This window comes from Tetrao urogallus, assembly GCF_951394365.1.
Source record: "Tetrao urogallus genome assembly, chromosome: 2".
Lineage (NCBI taxonomy): Eukaryota > Metazoa > Chordata > Aves > Galliformes > Phasianidae > Tetrao > Tetrao urogallus.
Window position 1 is genome coordinate 108,255,002 of NC_136814.1, and position 18,184 is coordinate 108,273,185.

General features: G+C 46.4%; 1 protein-coding gene across 1 annotated transcript in view; it reads left to right on the forward strand.

Annotated features, from left to right (window-relative positions):
- The window catches only part of RUNX2 (RUNX family transcription factor 2), a gene marked incomplete at both ends in the record, with an annotated part of 149,122 nt that overhangs the window by 119,577 nt on the left and 11,361 nt on the right, over positions 1–18,184 (forward strand). The window contains one exon of the mRNA XM_079532799.1: positions 6,397–6,558. Within this exon, the coding sequence (XP_079388925.1) occupies positions 6,397–6,558 (162 nt within the window). The remainder of the gene's footprint in view (positions 1–6,396; positions 6,559–18,184) is intronic.

Below are 18,184 nucleotides of genomic sequence, written 5' to 3' on the forward strand. Positions count from 1 at the left end.
TGACGGGGGCTGTGAGTGGGGCTTCCGTGAGGTTTCCTGCTCCATCACCTTGGTGGCTCCATCTGATCAATGGGCAACCTGTGACTTGCAGCACTGAAAGAGCAGTGCTCAAAAAGCAGGTCCTGTGATTTTTTTCCTCTTTTTTTTTTCTTTTTCTGCTTCCCATCCTTTCCCCCACACTTTGGTGATGCTGCATTTTCAGCCCTAGTTGTTTTTCAATGATTTTAAAGTTGTAGAAAGCAGATTTAAGGAATTTGGAGGTGAAAGTTGGTGGGAGGATGCATCGCCGCTATCAGGTAGAGCACTAAGAACTGAGGCTGGTGGGAAGGCTGTGGGCAGAAAGCAGCTTCAGCTCCTCGCATGGTGCCTGTCCTCCATTGCCCCGGTTCTGGGCTGGTGGGGCTGGGCACTGCCCTCTTGCAGAGTCAGGGAGATGGCACAATCCTCCTCTCGTACAGCGCGGTTGTGGGGTGTGAATGTGGGGCTGTGAAGCACCTGTCTCAAAGACCGAAAGCAGCAGCTCAGTGTCTGCTATCTGAGACCACCAGCCATGGAACAAACCGGGTAGCTGTTTGTTGTAGCTGGGCAGTGTGTGAGCTCTCCCCTGAGTTGCCTGTGTTAGACCTGGGACAGCAGCATGCTGCAGCATGCACCAGTCTGCAGCCTTGCACATCAGCCTGCTGAACGCAGCAGGCACCGTACGTGATTGCTTGGAGAACACCAATTAGAAATAGCCCATGCTGTAGGCATACAGGGTGCATTGTGCCTTCAGTTCATGGGATAAAAGCTACAAGTCAGCATACGAGATGGAGGAGCTGGGATTCCTTGTTACAAACCCTAGGGTGGCTGCAGTCTGCTGTGCTTTATGCAAATTGATTGCATCCTTGGGGCAACTGGCGAGCTGCCACTATGAACCTCCATCGGGTGAAGTCTGTGTCCCTCCTATTAAAGTATTCTTTTAACTTTTCTTTTTTTCCTTTGCTATTTAGTTGTCCTACTGGCAAGACTTGTTCAGCTTAGTTCTTTTTTTTTTTTTTCCTTTAGAATTGTGACACTGAGGGACTGAGAGGAAAAATGGTTGTAGAGGTTCTTAAGGCCAAAATCTGGTCTCAATTACAGTGGTGTCCGTAGGGGTGTAACTCCACTGCGTTCATTGATTGAACTGGGCAATCCAGATCAAGCCCTGGGCTTTCAAATGTTCCCATGAAATAGTCAGAGGATAGGAGGAGGTTGCATTTTGTTGTTGTTGTTTTGCTGGGGTTGGGTTTACAACAATAGCGTGTTTACTCATGCAGAAAGTCATCTTGGCTTTGTTAAGATCATAACCAAAGATATTTGCTTTGGGTGTTTACCACAGATAGCTCCAGACAGCCTGTTTTTTGGTATCAGCAGTAGCATTAATGGAATGGGCAGCAGCCAGGACTGGAACCAACGACTGGATTTAAAGAAGTGTTTTTGGAAAGTGTGCGCACACATGTGACGTTTAGGTTTTATAGGCTGTATGCTGAGGGGCTGTGAGCCTATGGTCATGCTCTGAGCACCAGAGCTCAGCTTGGGAAATGGAAATTTGATCTTTGTCTATAGTAAATCTGTATGCTTCATAATGTATGCTCTGGGCAGCCCGGTCCAGTAGCTGGCAACCCTGCACATAGCAGGGGGTTGAAACTAGGTGATCACTGTGGTCCTTTTCAACCCAGGCCATTCTGTGATTCTGTGATTCTGTGATATGATGTGATATAATCCAGCGCCAAAGGAACAGATAGCTACTTCTGCAGGACAACCTTCCAGCTTTCTCTTGTCTCTTTTGACAGTTTTCCATTGAAAGAAGAGAACTGACATTGCTGGATGATCAGTGGGAGAAATGGGCCATGAGGAGTTGCTCTATTTCCGGGCTTAGTTTTATGCATCCAAATTTAGGCTTGGTCTGCTATGAAATGTGGAGGTTGGTGGCCCAGCCTGTGGCAGGGGGGTTGGAGCTTCGTGATCCTTAATGTCCCTTCCAACCCAGGCCATTCTGTGATTCTGTGATGAGGCAGATTTTTCAAAGCTCTTATTTTCCACTAAGCTGATGCAGTCACCTTGTCTACGTGGATCAGGAGCTGATCAAGTCTTCCACTGGCTATCTGTGTGGCAGTGAAAGTGAGAGACAAAAGCATGTGCAAGACCAGGTTTTCCTGCCTCTCTGAGGCACACCTGGCAGCGCCATCAGGAAGGGGCTGGGTTAGTTGGTCCTCACCCACCGACTCATTTCCGCTCATCTGCACCCAGCGTGACTTTGCATATGCATGAAAAAGCCCCGTCCTTCATGGGTATTGCACAAGCCGCACTTTTCTTCACACCCACACAGACTTAACAAAAATGTTTACAAAAGGAGGACGGTTCTTAGGAATCACTCCAAAATTTTCAAGTGCGAAGTCAAATTCAGAGCGGCCCTCTGCCTCTGTTGCTGCTGTTTAAGGCTGGGCCAGCCCGGTTGCAGGCCTCTGGTGCTGGGAGTTGGGTGGGCTTCCTCCTGAGCCGTTCAGTGTACTTCTGTATTCACATTTTCCCTTGTTTTCTAGGGATTCCTTCAGGCAGGAATTCATGTTAGCTCTGCCTCAGAGCTCTGGGGTTTCTCATATATTCGGGGCTTTCAGCAATTAGAAAGATACGCTTTGGCTGCCAGCGCATGCAGCGCTTCATGTGACAGCCCAGAGCCTCTGGCTCTCACTCGCAGTGGGTGCCTGCCAGCCTGGCAAGCGTGCGTGGCCCTCCACTCTCTGCAAACAGAAGGGATGGTCTCATCTGTACGGAGGCATGGAAAACTTCTTGCAAATCTCCTTGCACTGTCTGCCCCACTGGTGTGCTCAGTGGCCATGCCACCCCTTCAGCACGGAGGAGGTGACCCTGCTGAGCACACTGCTGCATTCCCTTCTGGCACCCGCTTGGATTTGCATCGTAAGGGGAAGTTGTGGAAGCAGGCACCTCTAAGCAATAGACCTGGCAACGTCCTGCCTCTGCAAGGCTTGATTCTGTGGTACGGGAAGCCAGAAGAGAGGTGGGGCCTCTGTGGCCAAGGCCTCCGCACAGCAGCATTGCAGGGAACGTCCTCGCAGCAGGCCGAGCGTTGCTGTGTGTGGCCCACAGCTCCCTGTCTTCTCTGAGGACTACATGGGCTGCTTTTTGGCTCCGTGGGGTGGCTGTTGGCTCCGCTGCATTTTACTGCAGGCACTTGGCAATTGCACTGAGCAATGACCGTGACCCTTTGGGCGAGCAGACCTCGTTTGAATTCTGCTCCTCACATGTCCAGACAGAGGCTGGTTTTAGGGCATTTACTCAGGATCTGGTAAAACTGGTATCTTCGGTTTCCGCTTTCCCAACAGGCCAAAGATAATGCTTGAAGCCCCAGGACAAATTCCCCACCTGGCCTCAGCCATGACCTTGGCCCTGCCTCAGTGTGGAGAAATCACACTGACCTCCAGCCTGGCCTGTTGCAGCCTTTCTTCAGTCACTGAGCTCTGATGCATCTTCTGTTCAATTTGGTTGAGGATTTTCCTCCAAATTATTTCCTAGTCTGTGAGAAAACGCGATATAATTTCCCTGGAGCTGAGTTTCCTACAGTCTGGCTTGAGAGAGGCCCTAGTTCACACTTGAACATCTGGGTTGAAAGCTTCTAGCCAAGAGAAGCACCCCATTTTGTGAATGAAATACTCAGGGAACAAATTATCATTCTTTTCCTTAAATTTAGGTAGAAAGTTCAACAAAAGATCTGTGAAAGGGCCAGAAGCAGTTATGTCACAGCACAGTGTCTTCCCTAACAGCCTGTCCTCTTTCTCTAAAACACTTTGCAATTTAACATCTCACAGTTTGGAGCTCATGAAGAGTTAAAATCAAGTATAAATTAGAACACAAATCTGGTGATGTGGTGCTGTAGATGGGAGGAGCTATAGGGGAGGGTAAAAATTAAGCTAAATGTCTTGAGAGCATCTGAAATGCTCTGGCGTCAGCAGATGGTCCATCCAGCCCCATATTCTGCCTCTGACATTGTCACAAGAAATACTATTTTAAAGGCTGTGTGAGCCCATTCATTTTTTGCTGTTAGAGTCACAGAACCATAGGATCACTCAGGTTGGAAAAGACCTTACAATCATCGAGTCCAACCACAACCTAACCATACTATCCTAACTAATAACCCTCCTCTAAATCGTGTCCCTGAGCATGTCCCTGATCCTTCTTGTGTTCGCAGAGGCATTTGCACTTGTTGAATTAAGCCAAACCTAGTGTGAGTGTTCAGAGTGGGAGGATAAAAGAGTCATCAGAATCTCTTCAAGCCATGATGGCTACACCAAAGAAGTAGCATAAGCCTCCACATGGCAGCTCCTTTCCTGAGGTTTTCACCATCTTAAACCAAATTCCTGCAAAAACATCCTCTGCTGTGATTTTTCTCAATCTTTACCTGCTCTACAGTTTCCTTCCAGTGGTGGGGCTGACTTGAAAGCACAACTTTAAGGGACCCTGTTTTGGATTCAGAAACACGGGTTGAAAAGCTCTTGGAGTTTGAAGGAGCGTAGGTTTGAGATTGTGCTCCTGACACATCATTAATTTTAAGATTGTTTTCCCAGCAAGCGCAGGCTTTCCGTTCCCAGTTGAAGATCATTTACCATTGACTGAATGGTGAATTATAGTAGTGGAATGAGGCAGAGAAATATGTCGATATCAGATATAACAACGAGCAGTCAGTCTAATTTGAACCTGCGCCAATCTATACAACTCTAGCCCTGAAATTGTTAAAACAAAGAAGTTCATTACATTTAATGATCAAGTGTCCTTCGGATTTCTGAGGAGTTTATGTTAACCATTTATATTACTCAGCTCTAATATAAATGGCAAACTCGGGGAAAATCCTCTTAAAATTAAATTGGAACTTTTTTTTTTTTTTTTTTTTTAATCTATATAGTTATTTTGCTTCAAGGAAGTATCTGCTTTCCAGACATCTCTTCAAACAAATCATGTCTGAAAGAAAAAATAAACAGGGCATAGCTAAAACTACAAGCTTTTGCTGTGTGGAAGAGTAGGGAAAGGAGTTTAAAAAAGAGAAAAAAAAAGGTTGAATTTCCTGAAAAAGTGCCTTTGCTTATGCCATGTGGCTGTCACGTTCCTGTCTGCAAAGCAGTGCTGTAGGACAGTGCTCTGATGAAGCAGGTTCTCCGAACTGAGCGGACCTGGTATGCTTCACTGAAGGTACCGGGGAGAATTTGGATGGTTTCTGTGGACCAGTTTGGAGACAGTTACCAGTTTATCTGGCAGTGCCCAGAAAAACGTTGGGGGTTCAAAGTGCTTGGTTTTTATCAGCATAAAGAAACAAAAATAATAATTGACTGTTGAAGATTTTGTTTGTATCTTTATCACCACGTACTAAGTGAAAACAAATGGTTTCTGAATCGCAGCACAGCTGAGTAAAAGTAGCCCTTCCTCTTCCTCACTCAGTGCAGCCCACCAGACCTTCAGCAAAAAATAAACGGTATTTATCCTTAAAATAATTTCCTTCATTGTGAGCTCTAATGAGTACATGTGAATGCACCATTAGCTTCTGCTAGTTGTACCAATCCATCTGGCTTCATGTTGTTCTAATTGAGGTGACGGTAGGTAACTGGGCCAGCCTCCAAATGTGACATTTTTAGACAGATGCTAATAAGATTAATGACGTTTTCCTTCTTGGAGAGCATTTTCAGCACTAAAACCACTTTTTTGTCATGTTTGAACTGGATAACAACTTGACAGGCATGCCAAGTGCTGACTGTAGTCTCCTTGCCTTTTACATACACTTCCCAAGCTCAGCCGCAGCATGCCCCCATGTCTCTCATTTACTGTCATCTTTTTTGTCCACATCCTCAAGGACTGGCGAGTCCCAGTGTAACACTGTCAGAGCTGGGTGAGAGACATCAGGAGTTTACAGAACAGCTGCTGAATCTTCAGCTCTGCTCTCTGCCCCATTCATTTCCCCCAAATATTTAGAAGGAAGTTTTTCCCCAGAGGGTGGTGAGGCACTGGCACAGGTTGCCCAAGGAGGCTGTGGATGCCCCATCCCTGCAGGCATTCAAGGCCAGGCTGGATGTGGCTCTGGGCAGCCTGGGCTGCTGGTTGGCGACCTGCACACAGCAGGGGTTGGGACTGGAGGAGCGCTGTGGGCCTTTGCAACCCAGGCCGTTCTGGGATTCTGTGATTCTTGCCAGGAGGGAAACTCACTTAGCAAGGCTTAAACACATTGAGTCTGGAGGAGCAAGTTGTGCTTCGTTGCGTTGTCCTTCCTTGTGACACTGATGTGTGTATGTTCAGTAGCCCCATCTCTTTCAGTTAGACTGTCGGTGCCTTACAATTTCTCTTCCTTACCTTTTGATTTCTTTTTCTTTTTTCCAGACCCCAGGCAGGCGCAGTCGTCCCCGCCGTGGTCCTATGATCAGTCGTACCCGTCCTACTTGAGCCAGATGACTTCGCCGTCCATTCACTCCACAACTCCCCTGTCCTCCACCCGAGGCACAGGACTTCCAGCCATCACCGACGTGCCCCGACGCCTCTCAGGTAGTGTCCATGTTTCTCCTAAAACAATTACGCTGACAGGTACAGAGGCCGCCTGAATGGCTGCAGACAAACCCTACTAAGAACAGCAAAGCTTGGTCGGTGATAACAGAGCTTCTGCATGGTGGGTGGGGGTCAGAAAGAGCTGCTGCGGGCAGAGCATGAACGGTTTCAATGTCAATAGGTCCATTTCAGATCAGAATATTTTTTTTTACTGTGAAGCTGGTTCTGTGATCAAATTCTCTCTCTTCCGCTCCCGGCCCCCCCAGGAGGATGTTTGCTTACATGTTTTAACATCACTGTGATATTCTTTATATTTTGGTCTTTTCATTTTGCATTGTGTGTGATGTTAGATAGACGCCTTTTATTTCTTCATTAGTGAGGGTGAAGGTTCATGCTCCCTCATTTTAATCCAGAAGCACAAGAAAGCCTGCTTCTTCCTTAGTTAATGAGTACTTCAGATGCTTATCAGAAACTAGCTGAGTCAGTTTAGGGTAAAGATTGGACAAATTGTGCTTTGGAAGGATGCAGGAGAGAAGAAACTTGTTTAGGAACACAAACAAGACAGCAGCTAAGAACTGAGACTTTTTTTTATCAAACAAATGTACATTTACATACTGTGCAATTCACCTGTATGGTCTCAGCGATAAAACCATCTGCGTGGAGTAATCTGATTGCCCCAAAATAAGATAGAGCCTGTAATGGCACACAGTCACCATGTGTATCTTGCCAAGAATGAGGAACCTTAGGCAAGGGTGGCTCAGCATAAAAGCTCCAACCTTGCAAGTGTGGAAATACGAGCAGCATATGCCAAAAAGCACGTGTAACGTGAAGTCTTTATGATTCATTAATGAAAACTAAAGAATCAGCCTTATGACATTACTACTTTTTTGCATGTTTGCAAGATACTATTACAGTCTTGGATGCTGCTGCCATACACCTGTTTGACTTGCAGCCAGGTGAATTTCTTGCTGTCGTGTTTCCCCATCCACCACGCTCATAGCACTGGTAATGCTGAGCACTGCACTGCACTGCATCCCTGACAAGCTGAACTCCAGCCAGCAGGCGTGTAGGATTTGATTAGCTTTGACTCCTCGATTTCTTTCATCTCAGAAGAGGGAAGCTTTGTTTCTCAAACAAACAGCTGCAAAGCCCTCTGCGGTCCCTTGCGTGCTCTGCATCTTCAGAGATGCCAACCGCCTCCGTGTGGGCCGAGGGGTGCAAGGTAGTGGAGCAGGTTCCCGTGGGCTCCCTGTGCAATGCGCTGACTTGGTGCAAAAAACTAGATTGGCTTGATGCTGAGAAAATGCTTTGTTTGGCCCGAAACAGGTTCCCTTTGGAGTCTCCTGATGGTCTGTGTTGTTGAATTGGTTATTTTTGCAATTGTGCCCTCAGCAACACCTCCGGGAGAGGCTCGGCTGGGAGCACAGCGGCTGCACCGCGCACCTGCCCTGCAGCCCTTGCTTGTCTGGGTGCATTCAGACGTGAGCGCCTGGCATGTGGGCGCAAGCAGGATGACTGAAGGCCTGCCTGTGTACATTATGTGGCCGTGTGCTGAACTTTTCCCTTGCGCTCCGCAGTTGGTTGCCATTGCTCTTCTTGCTCTTTGTCTTCTGAGGGCTCAACCAGCATCTACGCAGTGCTCCCACCCTGTCCCAGCACAGGGATCTTGCTGCCGGGTAGATTTAGAATTGAGAAAGGTGGGCTTTCATCTTCCATGTAAGTGCTAGAGGTTGTCTGCGGTGTTTGCTGATGTTCAGAATCACAGAGCGACATTGCTGGGTGGAGGAGAGCTGACTCCCAAACAGTAAGGAAATATGTTGCAGCCCCTACTGGGAATGCTACTCCAGAATTTCTGCCTCACACAGGAAGGCAGAATCTGGCCCCTTTTGTGTTCAAAGCAGAGAGAAAATGCAGATTTAAAGCTTTCTATTACAGCAGCGGATTTATCTTTTGCACTCTGAGAGGAACAAACCGCCGCTCAGTTACTTGACACATCTTTCAGAAAGAGCTGAGCTTTGAAGAGGAAAAATGACGACTCTTAACTCTTAAAAATATTAGAAAATGTCAGGCATCTCCAGCGCATAAGGGAGAAATTAGCATTTTACAAGGCCTTGAATAAAAACAAACTCTGCTTCCCAATATGGTGGCAGAAACCTGATTATCAGGGCTGTTAAAAATATACAAGGTAATTTTAATGAATGCCATATTTACTGCCTGGTTCTTAACATCATGCAGGAGGAAAAATGGGTGAAACTTGCCCCTCAGGCTTCGAATGTCGCACCTTATAGGCACGAGGCTGACTACCTGCCACAGCTTCACATCACTCAGCCTTTCTACAAACCTCTGTGGCTTTGACTAGACCTCTGCTTGGGCTGCTCTCACTCACGTGTTGAAAGCTTACCATTTAAAAAGCAAAGGTATCTTTCAATGCAGTGACGGCATGGTCAGCGGCAGCCCACAGGAGCTGTTTTTGATGATACTCCTAAGGCTGGAAATGCATCCAGTTCCTGACCAAAATGCTCACACTCCTCCCCATCGTGGAGCAGTACAGCTCTTGGTGCCGAGGACGCCAGTGCTTGGACCAGAGTTCAGGCTGAGCATCAGAAGAGCTGGGGAGCTGTAGGAAAGGGTGGGGTGAGGGATTGTCAGAGCAGCACAAGCATTTCTCCATCTCATGGAAGAGGGGAAAAGGGCAGCAAGCTGATTCCTTGAGTTACTCAGACAGGCTGGTGTAATGTGGCTGAACTGGTCGTGCCAGTGTCTAGACGCATACTTGATTGCTTTGCAGAGCTGAAATGTCTGCCTGCACGCTGCAGACACGTGCAGATGAGCACCCATGACAATGTAGGTGTCAGACTTCAAATATTCATCTTTTGTTCTCCAAATGGGGACCGGTACTTCATCTGCAGTGTCCAACAATTAATCAGTGATAGTTTGCTCGTAATACGCTACAGCAATAGCTGAAAAGTAAAAAAGAGCCCACCCAAAGACTGGCTGCAAAAAACGTGCAGCTTGTGGACTAATGATCTCTCTGGTGCATATGTCTGTGTTCATATCAAGAATAAATAAAAAAATAAGCTCATGAGGCCATACGATTGACTTACCTCATTGCACCGACTCAATCATAACAAGAGCATGTTTCCCTATATTTTATTAAACTACCTGTCTGCTTCGACTTCCCTGAAAGGCAGTGAAAGTTGGTGGCCCAGCAGATTAATATTCTTAATTAAGTAATATTGTAGTGGAAACCATGGGAATATATGAACATGGCCATTCTAGAGAGAGTTTTGCCTGAGGGATATGGTCTGATTGCATGATTCATAGTGAAGGCACTCAGTCTTTGTAACCAAACTGCATGTGGGATGGGGAACGTAAGTGTCTATTATGTAATTAATATATATGATTCATATAAATACACATCAGAGTCATTTTACGTAAAGCTTCAGGTCTGATCCAACAAGTCCTTGGCACATACAGCGTTCAGAGCAAGGAGTACGGGCTGGGTTGTTCTTGGAGTCAAAAAAGGTTGCTCCAAAGTAGCAGGAGGCCTGGTTTTCCTCTGGATTTAGATGTCCACGGGGTAGTCATTTGTATCCGAGAGAGTCACCTGGAGCTGACTTCCAAACCAGTGGGGACAAAACAGCATTTGGAAGACTCAGTTAAGTTGACCAGCCTGTGGATGTGCTGTGATCCCTGGCAGTGCTTTGGTGAGCCTGCTTCTGTCCATGGGTTCTACAACGCGTATGCTTGAACAGTTCAGGTACAGGCATGTCTAATCAGATAGTCTGTATTTGGTGGGGCAGATCCCAAAGAGATGATTAAATGGTTCAATAAACATACTCATATCGCAGCCTCATTACACTTCAGACCTGGTTTAAGCCAGCCAGGATCTGCCTCACCCGTACCTCTATCCACTCTATCCACTCTTGGGGCTTGAGCTTAAATCTTTGTGTTGAAAATATTCTTGAGAAGGAAGACAGGGAGACTTCTACACAGTTCCTGGATCTGCTTGCACTTCTGCCTAAATGCTTTGCTTTGTGCTTCACCTTTGAAAGACAGTTGAAGGGTCAAATGCAAAAGCTGCTGGAAGACTTGCCCAGTAACATTAATACTGGCTGTGAAAGAGCCTATTCTATGCAACAGTGGTTGGCAAATGCCTATCTGGCAAAAGAAAGAAAAGTAGAGGTAATGCTAAATAGCAGTACAAATCACCAGACCTGCCTTTTCCAGCCACAGGCTGGTCCTCCTCACGGATATTTGTGTATATGGGACACATTGCTGCAAATGGCACAAGCCAGGGATGCTGGCTTGGTGTCCCCATGACCTCCCCAAACACTGGAGTCCCTGCAGTGAGCAGGGTGAACTCTGCTATCTTTGCACTTACTGTGCCATTGAATAAAGATGTGAGGTATATAATAATAAATGAGATAAATGAGGGACACCCTGGTCTGAGCCTGAAAAAGTCCACAGACCCAGTGCTCTGAGCTGAACCAGCTGTAAGGGAATCTCCATACCAAGAAATAAAACAGGGACAAGGCTGGGGCTGCTTTGGGGCTTGGCCAGTGTGCTGCCAGCAGGTCCCAGCCATGGCTTGGGAATGAGCACAGTCCTGAAGCCACTTCTAACAGGTAGCACCCCAGTTGTGGAGGCTAAAAGGGTTTAATATTGCAGCTGTGACCATACGGGACGGAGAGACAGAGAACAGACCAAACCCTGGGCTGTCTGCTAGCTTTGGTGCTGCCAAACATTCCCATCAATTCGTCTCGCCCAGTAGATATCACGGCATCAGTTTGGACTATCCCAGACCTTAATCAGATACTGAATTTAAGAGACTTTGCAGTTCTTCCAACTTGCTGAGGGTTGGCAAGGATATATCCAACTCTGCACATTCTGCCTGCGCTTTAATCAGTGACAGTACCGCTCTTTTACACAGTTTAATTTTCGTTCTTGTAAGCCTACATATCTTAAACCTAAATAGAACACATCTTGGGGAAGCTGCTATGGCTGAACCTTTGGGTTGAGTGTTGTACTTTAATAAGGAAGTGGCTCACATTGATGTGCTGGTTTTCCTTGAGGTCCTCTGCTGCTTGTTGTCTTAGGTTTCTAAGCCTGCCTTGCAATTGCCTTGGATTTTGTTCAATGTCTTGTGCACACATTGCACACACAAACTTTAAAATAAGGATTTCCCCCCTCTCCTTTTTTTCTTTTGGATTTGATCTTTGAAAGATATTACTTGGAAGAAAGTAATCTGTCTTCCTCGAGGGAGCTCAGCTTCACAACCACTAACTGAATAAAACCTGTGGTTCTGTGAAGTAGCTGCTCCTGAATCCCTTAATTCCTGCTAACTTCGTTGGATGTACTCAGCGCATTTCAGGCCGGTGTTCTTAACAAGAGAAGACATTAGAACTGTCCTTACAGTGCAGTTCTCTTCCTCTTCAGATGCACTGAGGAGCAGAGAGGTAGTTAATATAGTTAATACCACGGCCATTGCCAGCAAGGCACTTGTATTAGCAGTGCCTGAACTGAGCGGGCAGTTCACGCTTCAGCAATATTGTCTCAGGTTCTTGGCAAACCCAAGAAGCCAGCTCCATTTCTGGTGCACTCATCCACTCTTCTGTTTTTCTTGGTGACTAGAAGAATTTTCACTCTGTCTTCTTTTCTTTTTTAATGGAAGCTGAGAGACTCAAAGTTGTTTCTGTCTCCGTTCCTCCTAATTTTCAATGCGAGTTACAGCAAAGTAGAGAGCTTGGGAGAGCTTGGGAGGTTCTGTTCTCTTCAAAACAGCTCCCTCATTTTGCTCCCCCACCTCAACACATCTCCTCCGTTCCTCTCTTTTTTTTCCTCCCCGTGTTCAGTGGCACTATTTATTCCATTTACCACAGGTTTTCCATTTTTAGTCTCCTGCCCGCTCGGTGCCTCCTGGGAATCTCAGCACCTTGGCACTTGTGTGTGGGGTTTCGGTCGCGCCGTCTCTCCTGGGTACAGTCCCTCATTGGAGCAGTTGTCCAGAAGATACGTTGCAAGATCCCCGCCTCAGGGATGAGGGCCAAATTCCTCTGGTGTGGGTGGCCTCAAATTAGGCACCTCTACCCGTATTTAGGTGGCAAAACAAGCGGGCTGATTTTCAGACAGCCGAATGTTATAATGGGCGTCTTTAAGCCCTTTTCGTTTGCTCGAGTCTGCTGTCAGGAGAGGAAATAAACAGGAAAAATGAAAGCAGAGGGAAAGAGTTTTGTTCCCGAAATAAGGGATTTAAAAAATACCAAAGAGAAACAAGTGGAATGTTTTTAAACAGAATGAATTTGTTGCTGATACAGGCAGGAAATAGCACACTCGAATATATGTGGATGTATAGATATATTTTTATCTGAGCCTTTTTTTTTGCAATGTGTTTTATATTTAGGATACATATCAAGATTTGCATCTGTTTCCAGAACTTGCTGCTAACAGTTAGTAATGATGCCAAAACATACTTCGGTTCCAGCTTGAGACCAAATGATATTCAGGGCTTTTTTTTATTACTAATTTAGGGTCTGATATTAATTAAGGAAATTTTCCATAAGTGCCAGGCCTTTTCTGAAGAACTCATTAAAATTATATTAACTTAAACCGGAATCGCAGTCTGAGCATGTTTTGTAATGATTATTCTTACTGACTCTGCTGGGTTTTGTAAACAGAATGCTAATTGTTAATGGAGCAATCAGGCGCTTGATTCCAGACTTTCAAAGGGCCAGATCCTGACTCATTACCTATGTGGGCTCTCCTGGTAAGGTCAATGAACGCCCAGCAGAAGGCTGTGAGGTTGAGCTCTCTGCTCCATCGCTATGCAAAGGCATTTGATGTTTCCTTCATTCTCACAGTGGAATCGCTGCTGGTTTCTGACCTGGGGGGATGTGTGGGTTTTCTGACTCCGTGTGCACCTATGCAATATCTCTCCCACCTCTATTCATAAGCACCATATTTAAAGAATTACTGAGGCCATGCTGAACATCTCTTGTCCTTCCCATCTCCGAGGACCATCTCCATCCACTGCAGTTAGAAGCAAATTGACTGTTAGTATTTTCTTCCTCTAAGTCACCCACAGCCCCCAGGCCCCGTCCTACAAAGCAAAAGGATGCTGCATGTGGGTCGCTCACGCAGTGGGATTTCATGGGATGGGGCCAGTGGGGGCGACCAATGCCATTCCGTGCGTGCATGCAGAGAGGAAATACGACTCCAGACGTGAAATTCTGTTACATGTGGGAAATCAGATAGGATGATGAGGATCACTTCTTTTGCCCTTAATTCTCTGTGGCCTTGAGTCTTTGTTGCACTGAATTTTGTTCAATTAATTGCACAAGTGGAGTTTTTGAAATGGTTCCATGAAATGCGGGTGGAGGAGAATTTGGTCCCTCTGTCTGTGGTGGGTACAGGAGAGGCAGGAATAGTGCAGCTTCTTAAAAGCCCCATTTTTGCAAAACTGACACTAAAATGCTCAATGAAAGAAGCGAAGGTGGCTGATGGTAGGCATCGCTGTAGCTGCCTCGTCCTTGGTTAACTCGTGTCGTGCCAGATTGGTTGTGAGATTAAAAAGAGCATTCATACTGGTGATACTGGGCTGTACTGGTGACAAGGAGAAGGTGAGACGTTCAGGCTGTTCTAAAAAGCGTGGGCAGTGCCGAAGAGGAAGATGAATGAGATAAATGGAAGGTGCACGCCTTCACGTGGCTCACAGAGGATGTTATTAAGGGAGAAGGAACTATTCCATATGCATAAAGGCAGGGTATTTGGGGACGCTAATCTGCAAATCTCTTCATCTTTACTTTCAGACTGATTCAAAAAGAGAGAGGGAAGGGATCAAAGCAGGTGATGGCTGGGACAAGCTCTCTCTGTGTGGGCAGTAGAGGGTCCCAGCAAGCACCAGTGGCTCAAAGCAGGCACCCACATGTGCCCAGCGAGCAACTTATGGCCCCATCGTGATGCTGAGGGCGATGGATGTGGTGCTTCAGCATCGCAGGAGGGCTGCACACAGCTGTGTCCTCTTGGCAAGCTTTTGGGGACAGCAAGTATACTTAACAACGGTGATGCATAAAGTTCAAGATAAACTGTTTTGCTATAAGGAGTTTTGCACAGAAGTATAGATTCATGGGTTATTAATGCAGCGAAGCCTGTGTGATCCTCTGGTTTGAGCCTAGCTGTAAGATTTCCTCAAATTAGCTCTCATTTGAACCGAGAGTTACCTTTTGGGGAAAAAAAAAAGAGAAAAAACACCCAACAAAGACGAACAACAAAACACAAGAAACAACAAAACCTCGGTTGGTCTTCATTTAAAAATTTACAGGGAAGCAAAATCCACCGCAACCTTTGGTTGCAGACATTAATTAAGCTCACTTTGGAAATGTGGGTCTCATTACTAGTCTGAATTTGTCTAACTTTAGTTTCCACTCATTTGAACTTGCTGCAACTTCATCTGACGGCCTGCAGCACTGGCTTTCAGCTCTGTGCCTCAGGCTCTGCTGTGGCAGCGATGGATGCAGGGAGGAGCTGGATGAGCGTGGGCTTTCTGCCGTGGTCTTGGGGATGTTGGGTGTTGGTGGGGGCAGAGCTGATGGAGTTGTGAGGAGGCTGGTGGGGCACGGTGCAAAAGCATTTCTGGTGATTTGGGTTTGCCGTAGGTTCACTACAATATATCTAATAGGGGAAGTTCCCTTTTCCGATCAGCCCAACCTGTCATGCACTGTCTGCTAAAGAAGAGCTGGTTTTGCCTATTCCATGGGCGGTTTTGAAAGAAAAGAGTGGAAAGTGTGTCAAAACCCTTGGATTACTGCAACCAAAGCTCCTGTTGAACAGAGAAGCTTAGTTCTGGTGAAAGAGCTGCTGTGCCCATCATGCGACTTTTGTGGTGGTGGTTTAGAGAAGGAGAGCTGGTGTGCTGCTTCCTCAGCCCTACTAGAGCACATCACCTCCAAGCCATCTAGCAGTGTTTTTCCCAAAGGAACATCAGGTTTGTCTAGAGATGGGAACTGGAAGATGGTATGCCTGATTTAGGAGGGGTACCCACAAAGCCCCTCTCATTTAGGTAGCATGAAGAGAGCCTACCTGTAAGAGAGCTCAGAGTCGCTGGTGATGCTACATGCATGGTTTGCACTCATTATTTCTTATGGTCAGGAGGGCTGTTGCTGTCTGAACTATAGATGTCCAAGCAGTTTTATGGTCTTTTTCTTTAAATAAGCACATTATTTCAGACATTAACTTATAGTCTAGAACTGGCAGAACATTATGAAGTGAATGGTATGTCTACATGGTTTTAGTTTGTGTTACTGCACTGAGCAACAGTGCTTGGAAGGCAGCACAGGTGTAGGACAAAGTATGAACTGCTTTGTTTTTAGATGTTAAATGCCTGTATTTAATTCCACGCTGAAATTGTGCCGTGTGTTGTCGAAGGCTGTATGTGGGGCTAAAGGGGGATTCCAGGATCTGGAACTCAGCCTCCCTGTTATTCCCCTTGGCAAGGTCTTGCTCAAGGTTTTGATATCACATGCCATAGTTCGGCTACTTCCCGTGCTGTGCTGCAGTGATGGAGGTAGTGGGCCTTTGCTGGAATCTTTGCTGCCCATTGTACAACAGAATATAAGGCAGAATTGAGGAACCACGAGTTGAGCCAGCAGTGGCTGCGCTGCGTTCTGCTTCACTTGAGCTGAACTTGAGCAAGCTTCCATCAGAAGGGAATACAAGGGTGTGGTTTGAAGGAAGATAAAGAAATAGCTCTTCAGGGGCAGCATGAAAATAATCCCAAAGCTGTTCATTGCAGCCTGCAGTGAGAGGTGAGCGGCGTTGGTCAGCGTTGTCATTGGGAAAGCAGACCAGCCCCATCAGGCTCGACCTGTGTTGGGTGGTCATAAGTGGTTGCTTAGACTGTACAGAACGCAAAGCCAGAACATATACATCCCCTGGTTGCATGGGGTTCCAAAGCTGGAGGTTTGTATCTGGATCTATCGCTGCTGATAGATCTCTGTGAATCTTTTGATACTTCGGTAGGTGGGAATAATCCCAAAGCAGGTCCTAGATGAACTATGCCATCTCCTGTGGCTCTGTAGTATCCCTGTTGCCTGGTATAGACCTTGTGAGGTTATGTGATCTGTGCCCCTCTAAGGAAAAAAAAAGGGATCAAACATCTGTTGGCTATTGCTGTGAAGTGTAGCCAGCTAGTTTTGTGTATTGCAGCCACTCAAAACAAAAATAAAACCCTGTCCCAAAGAAGGAAAAATCCCAGCCAGAAAACTTCATTAAGGTTGAAATAGATAACTTTGATACAATTAGAAATTACACTTAAAAACAGAGGAAGTCAAGAAGAACATTATACAAGAACACATGAAAAAAATTCTTCAGAATAGGAATTTATGAATGCATTCAAACATTCCTGGGCTCTTAACCTAAACTGCTGGCCATAAAGTGGGAGTCATCGCTGCAGGATGGTTTCTGGCTGATGAGCAGACCAGTGCTGCGCAGGGATGGTCAGCACTGACAAATGGAACCAACAGTGACCTCAGTGTGAAAAAGCATAAACATTTATATAACCACTGATAGCAAAAGCTGGGATCTGAACGAGGGATTGAAGACTGAAAGTGAGACCTTCTGCAAAAGGCGGCTGGTTTCCCAAATAGGGAAGGAAGCAAGCGCCTCAAAAATGCCAGGAGGGCTGCCGACCCAGAAGCTGTGCAACTTAAGCCTGAGATGAAATGGCTCATTGGAAGAAGCGTCCCGCACAAGCTCCACAGAGGAAGTCCCCGGGAGCTGTGATGTGGATACTGGCAGGTCCAGAGGAGCCACAGAGGAATCCTGGCAGTGGGAAAAAGGCACCTCTCTTCCCCTTTCTTCCCTCTTCCTCTCTCAAATGTCTCTCTTTAAAGGGATTTTTTGTTTGTTTTTGTTTTCGTTCTGATTCCTGCTACAAGTCATTCCGTGATTTCTTTTTATGGGTGAAAAGGAGCGCCGAGGTGGGGATCTGAGTACCACCGGAGCCTAATTAGGAGCCCGATCGTATTAGATTCCAAAATTAGATAGGAAGCTGGGTTTAAGGCTTGTCCAAACCCAACCAGTTCCTAGTTTGGCCTGCCCAACGTAGGTGGGCCAGACTGGTTTGGAGCTGTTCTGAAGGCTCCTTGCCCACATAGGAACCCGTTCCAGCTGCCGTGGAGCTGCAGCCTGGCGCCTGGGTCTCAGCCTCCGCCTCTCACTGCTCCACTCTGAGGTGTTTTCTCAAGCAGATGAGGACAATTGAAGATGGTACTGCAGGCTTTGTGTCCCTTCTTTTCATTTCAGACACCAGAACTGCACGTGGAAGGTTATTTCAAGCCAATTTCTCTTCACTCTGTCTTTTGCGTGTCTCGGTTAAAAAGCTGGTCAGATGTCTCAGCGGTTTTACCTTTCATATTCTTACCCTTCCAGCATCTTCCAACAAAAGATCTCATGGTATTTTCCACGCTGCGTTACTCAGCTTTGTGACATGGCCAATTTGAAGTACCAGATGTCCATCTTACAAGAAGCAAAACCTAGTCGGGAAAGTCAAGTGATGTGCCTATGGTCACAAAACACATCAGGGCAAGGGGGTCAGAAAACAGCGCAGCACGTTTGTCCTTTTAGCAGC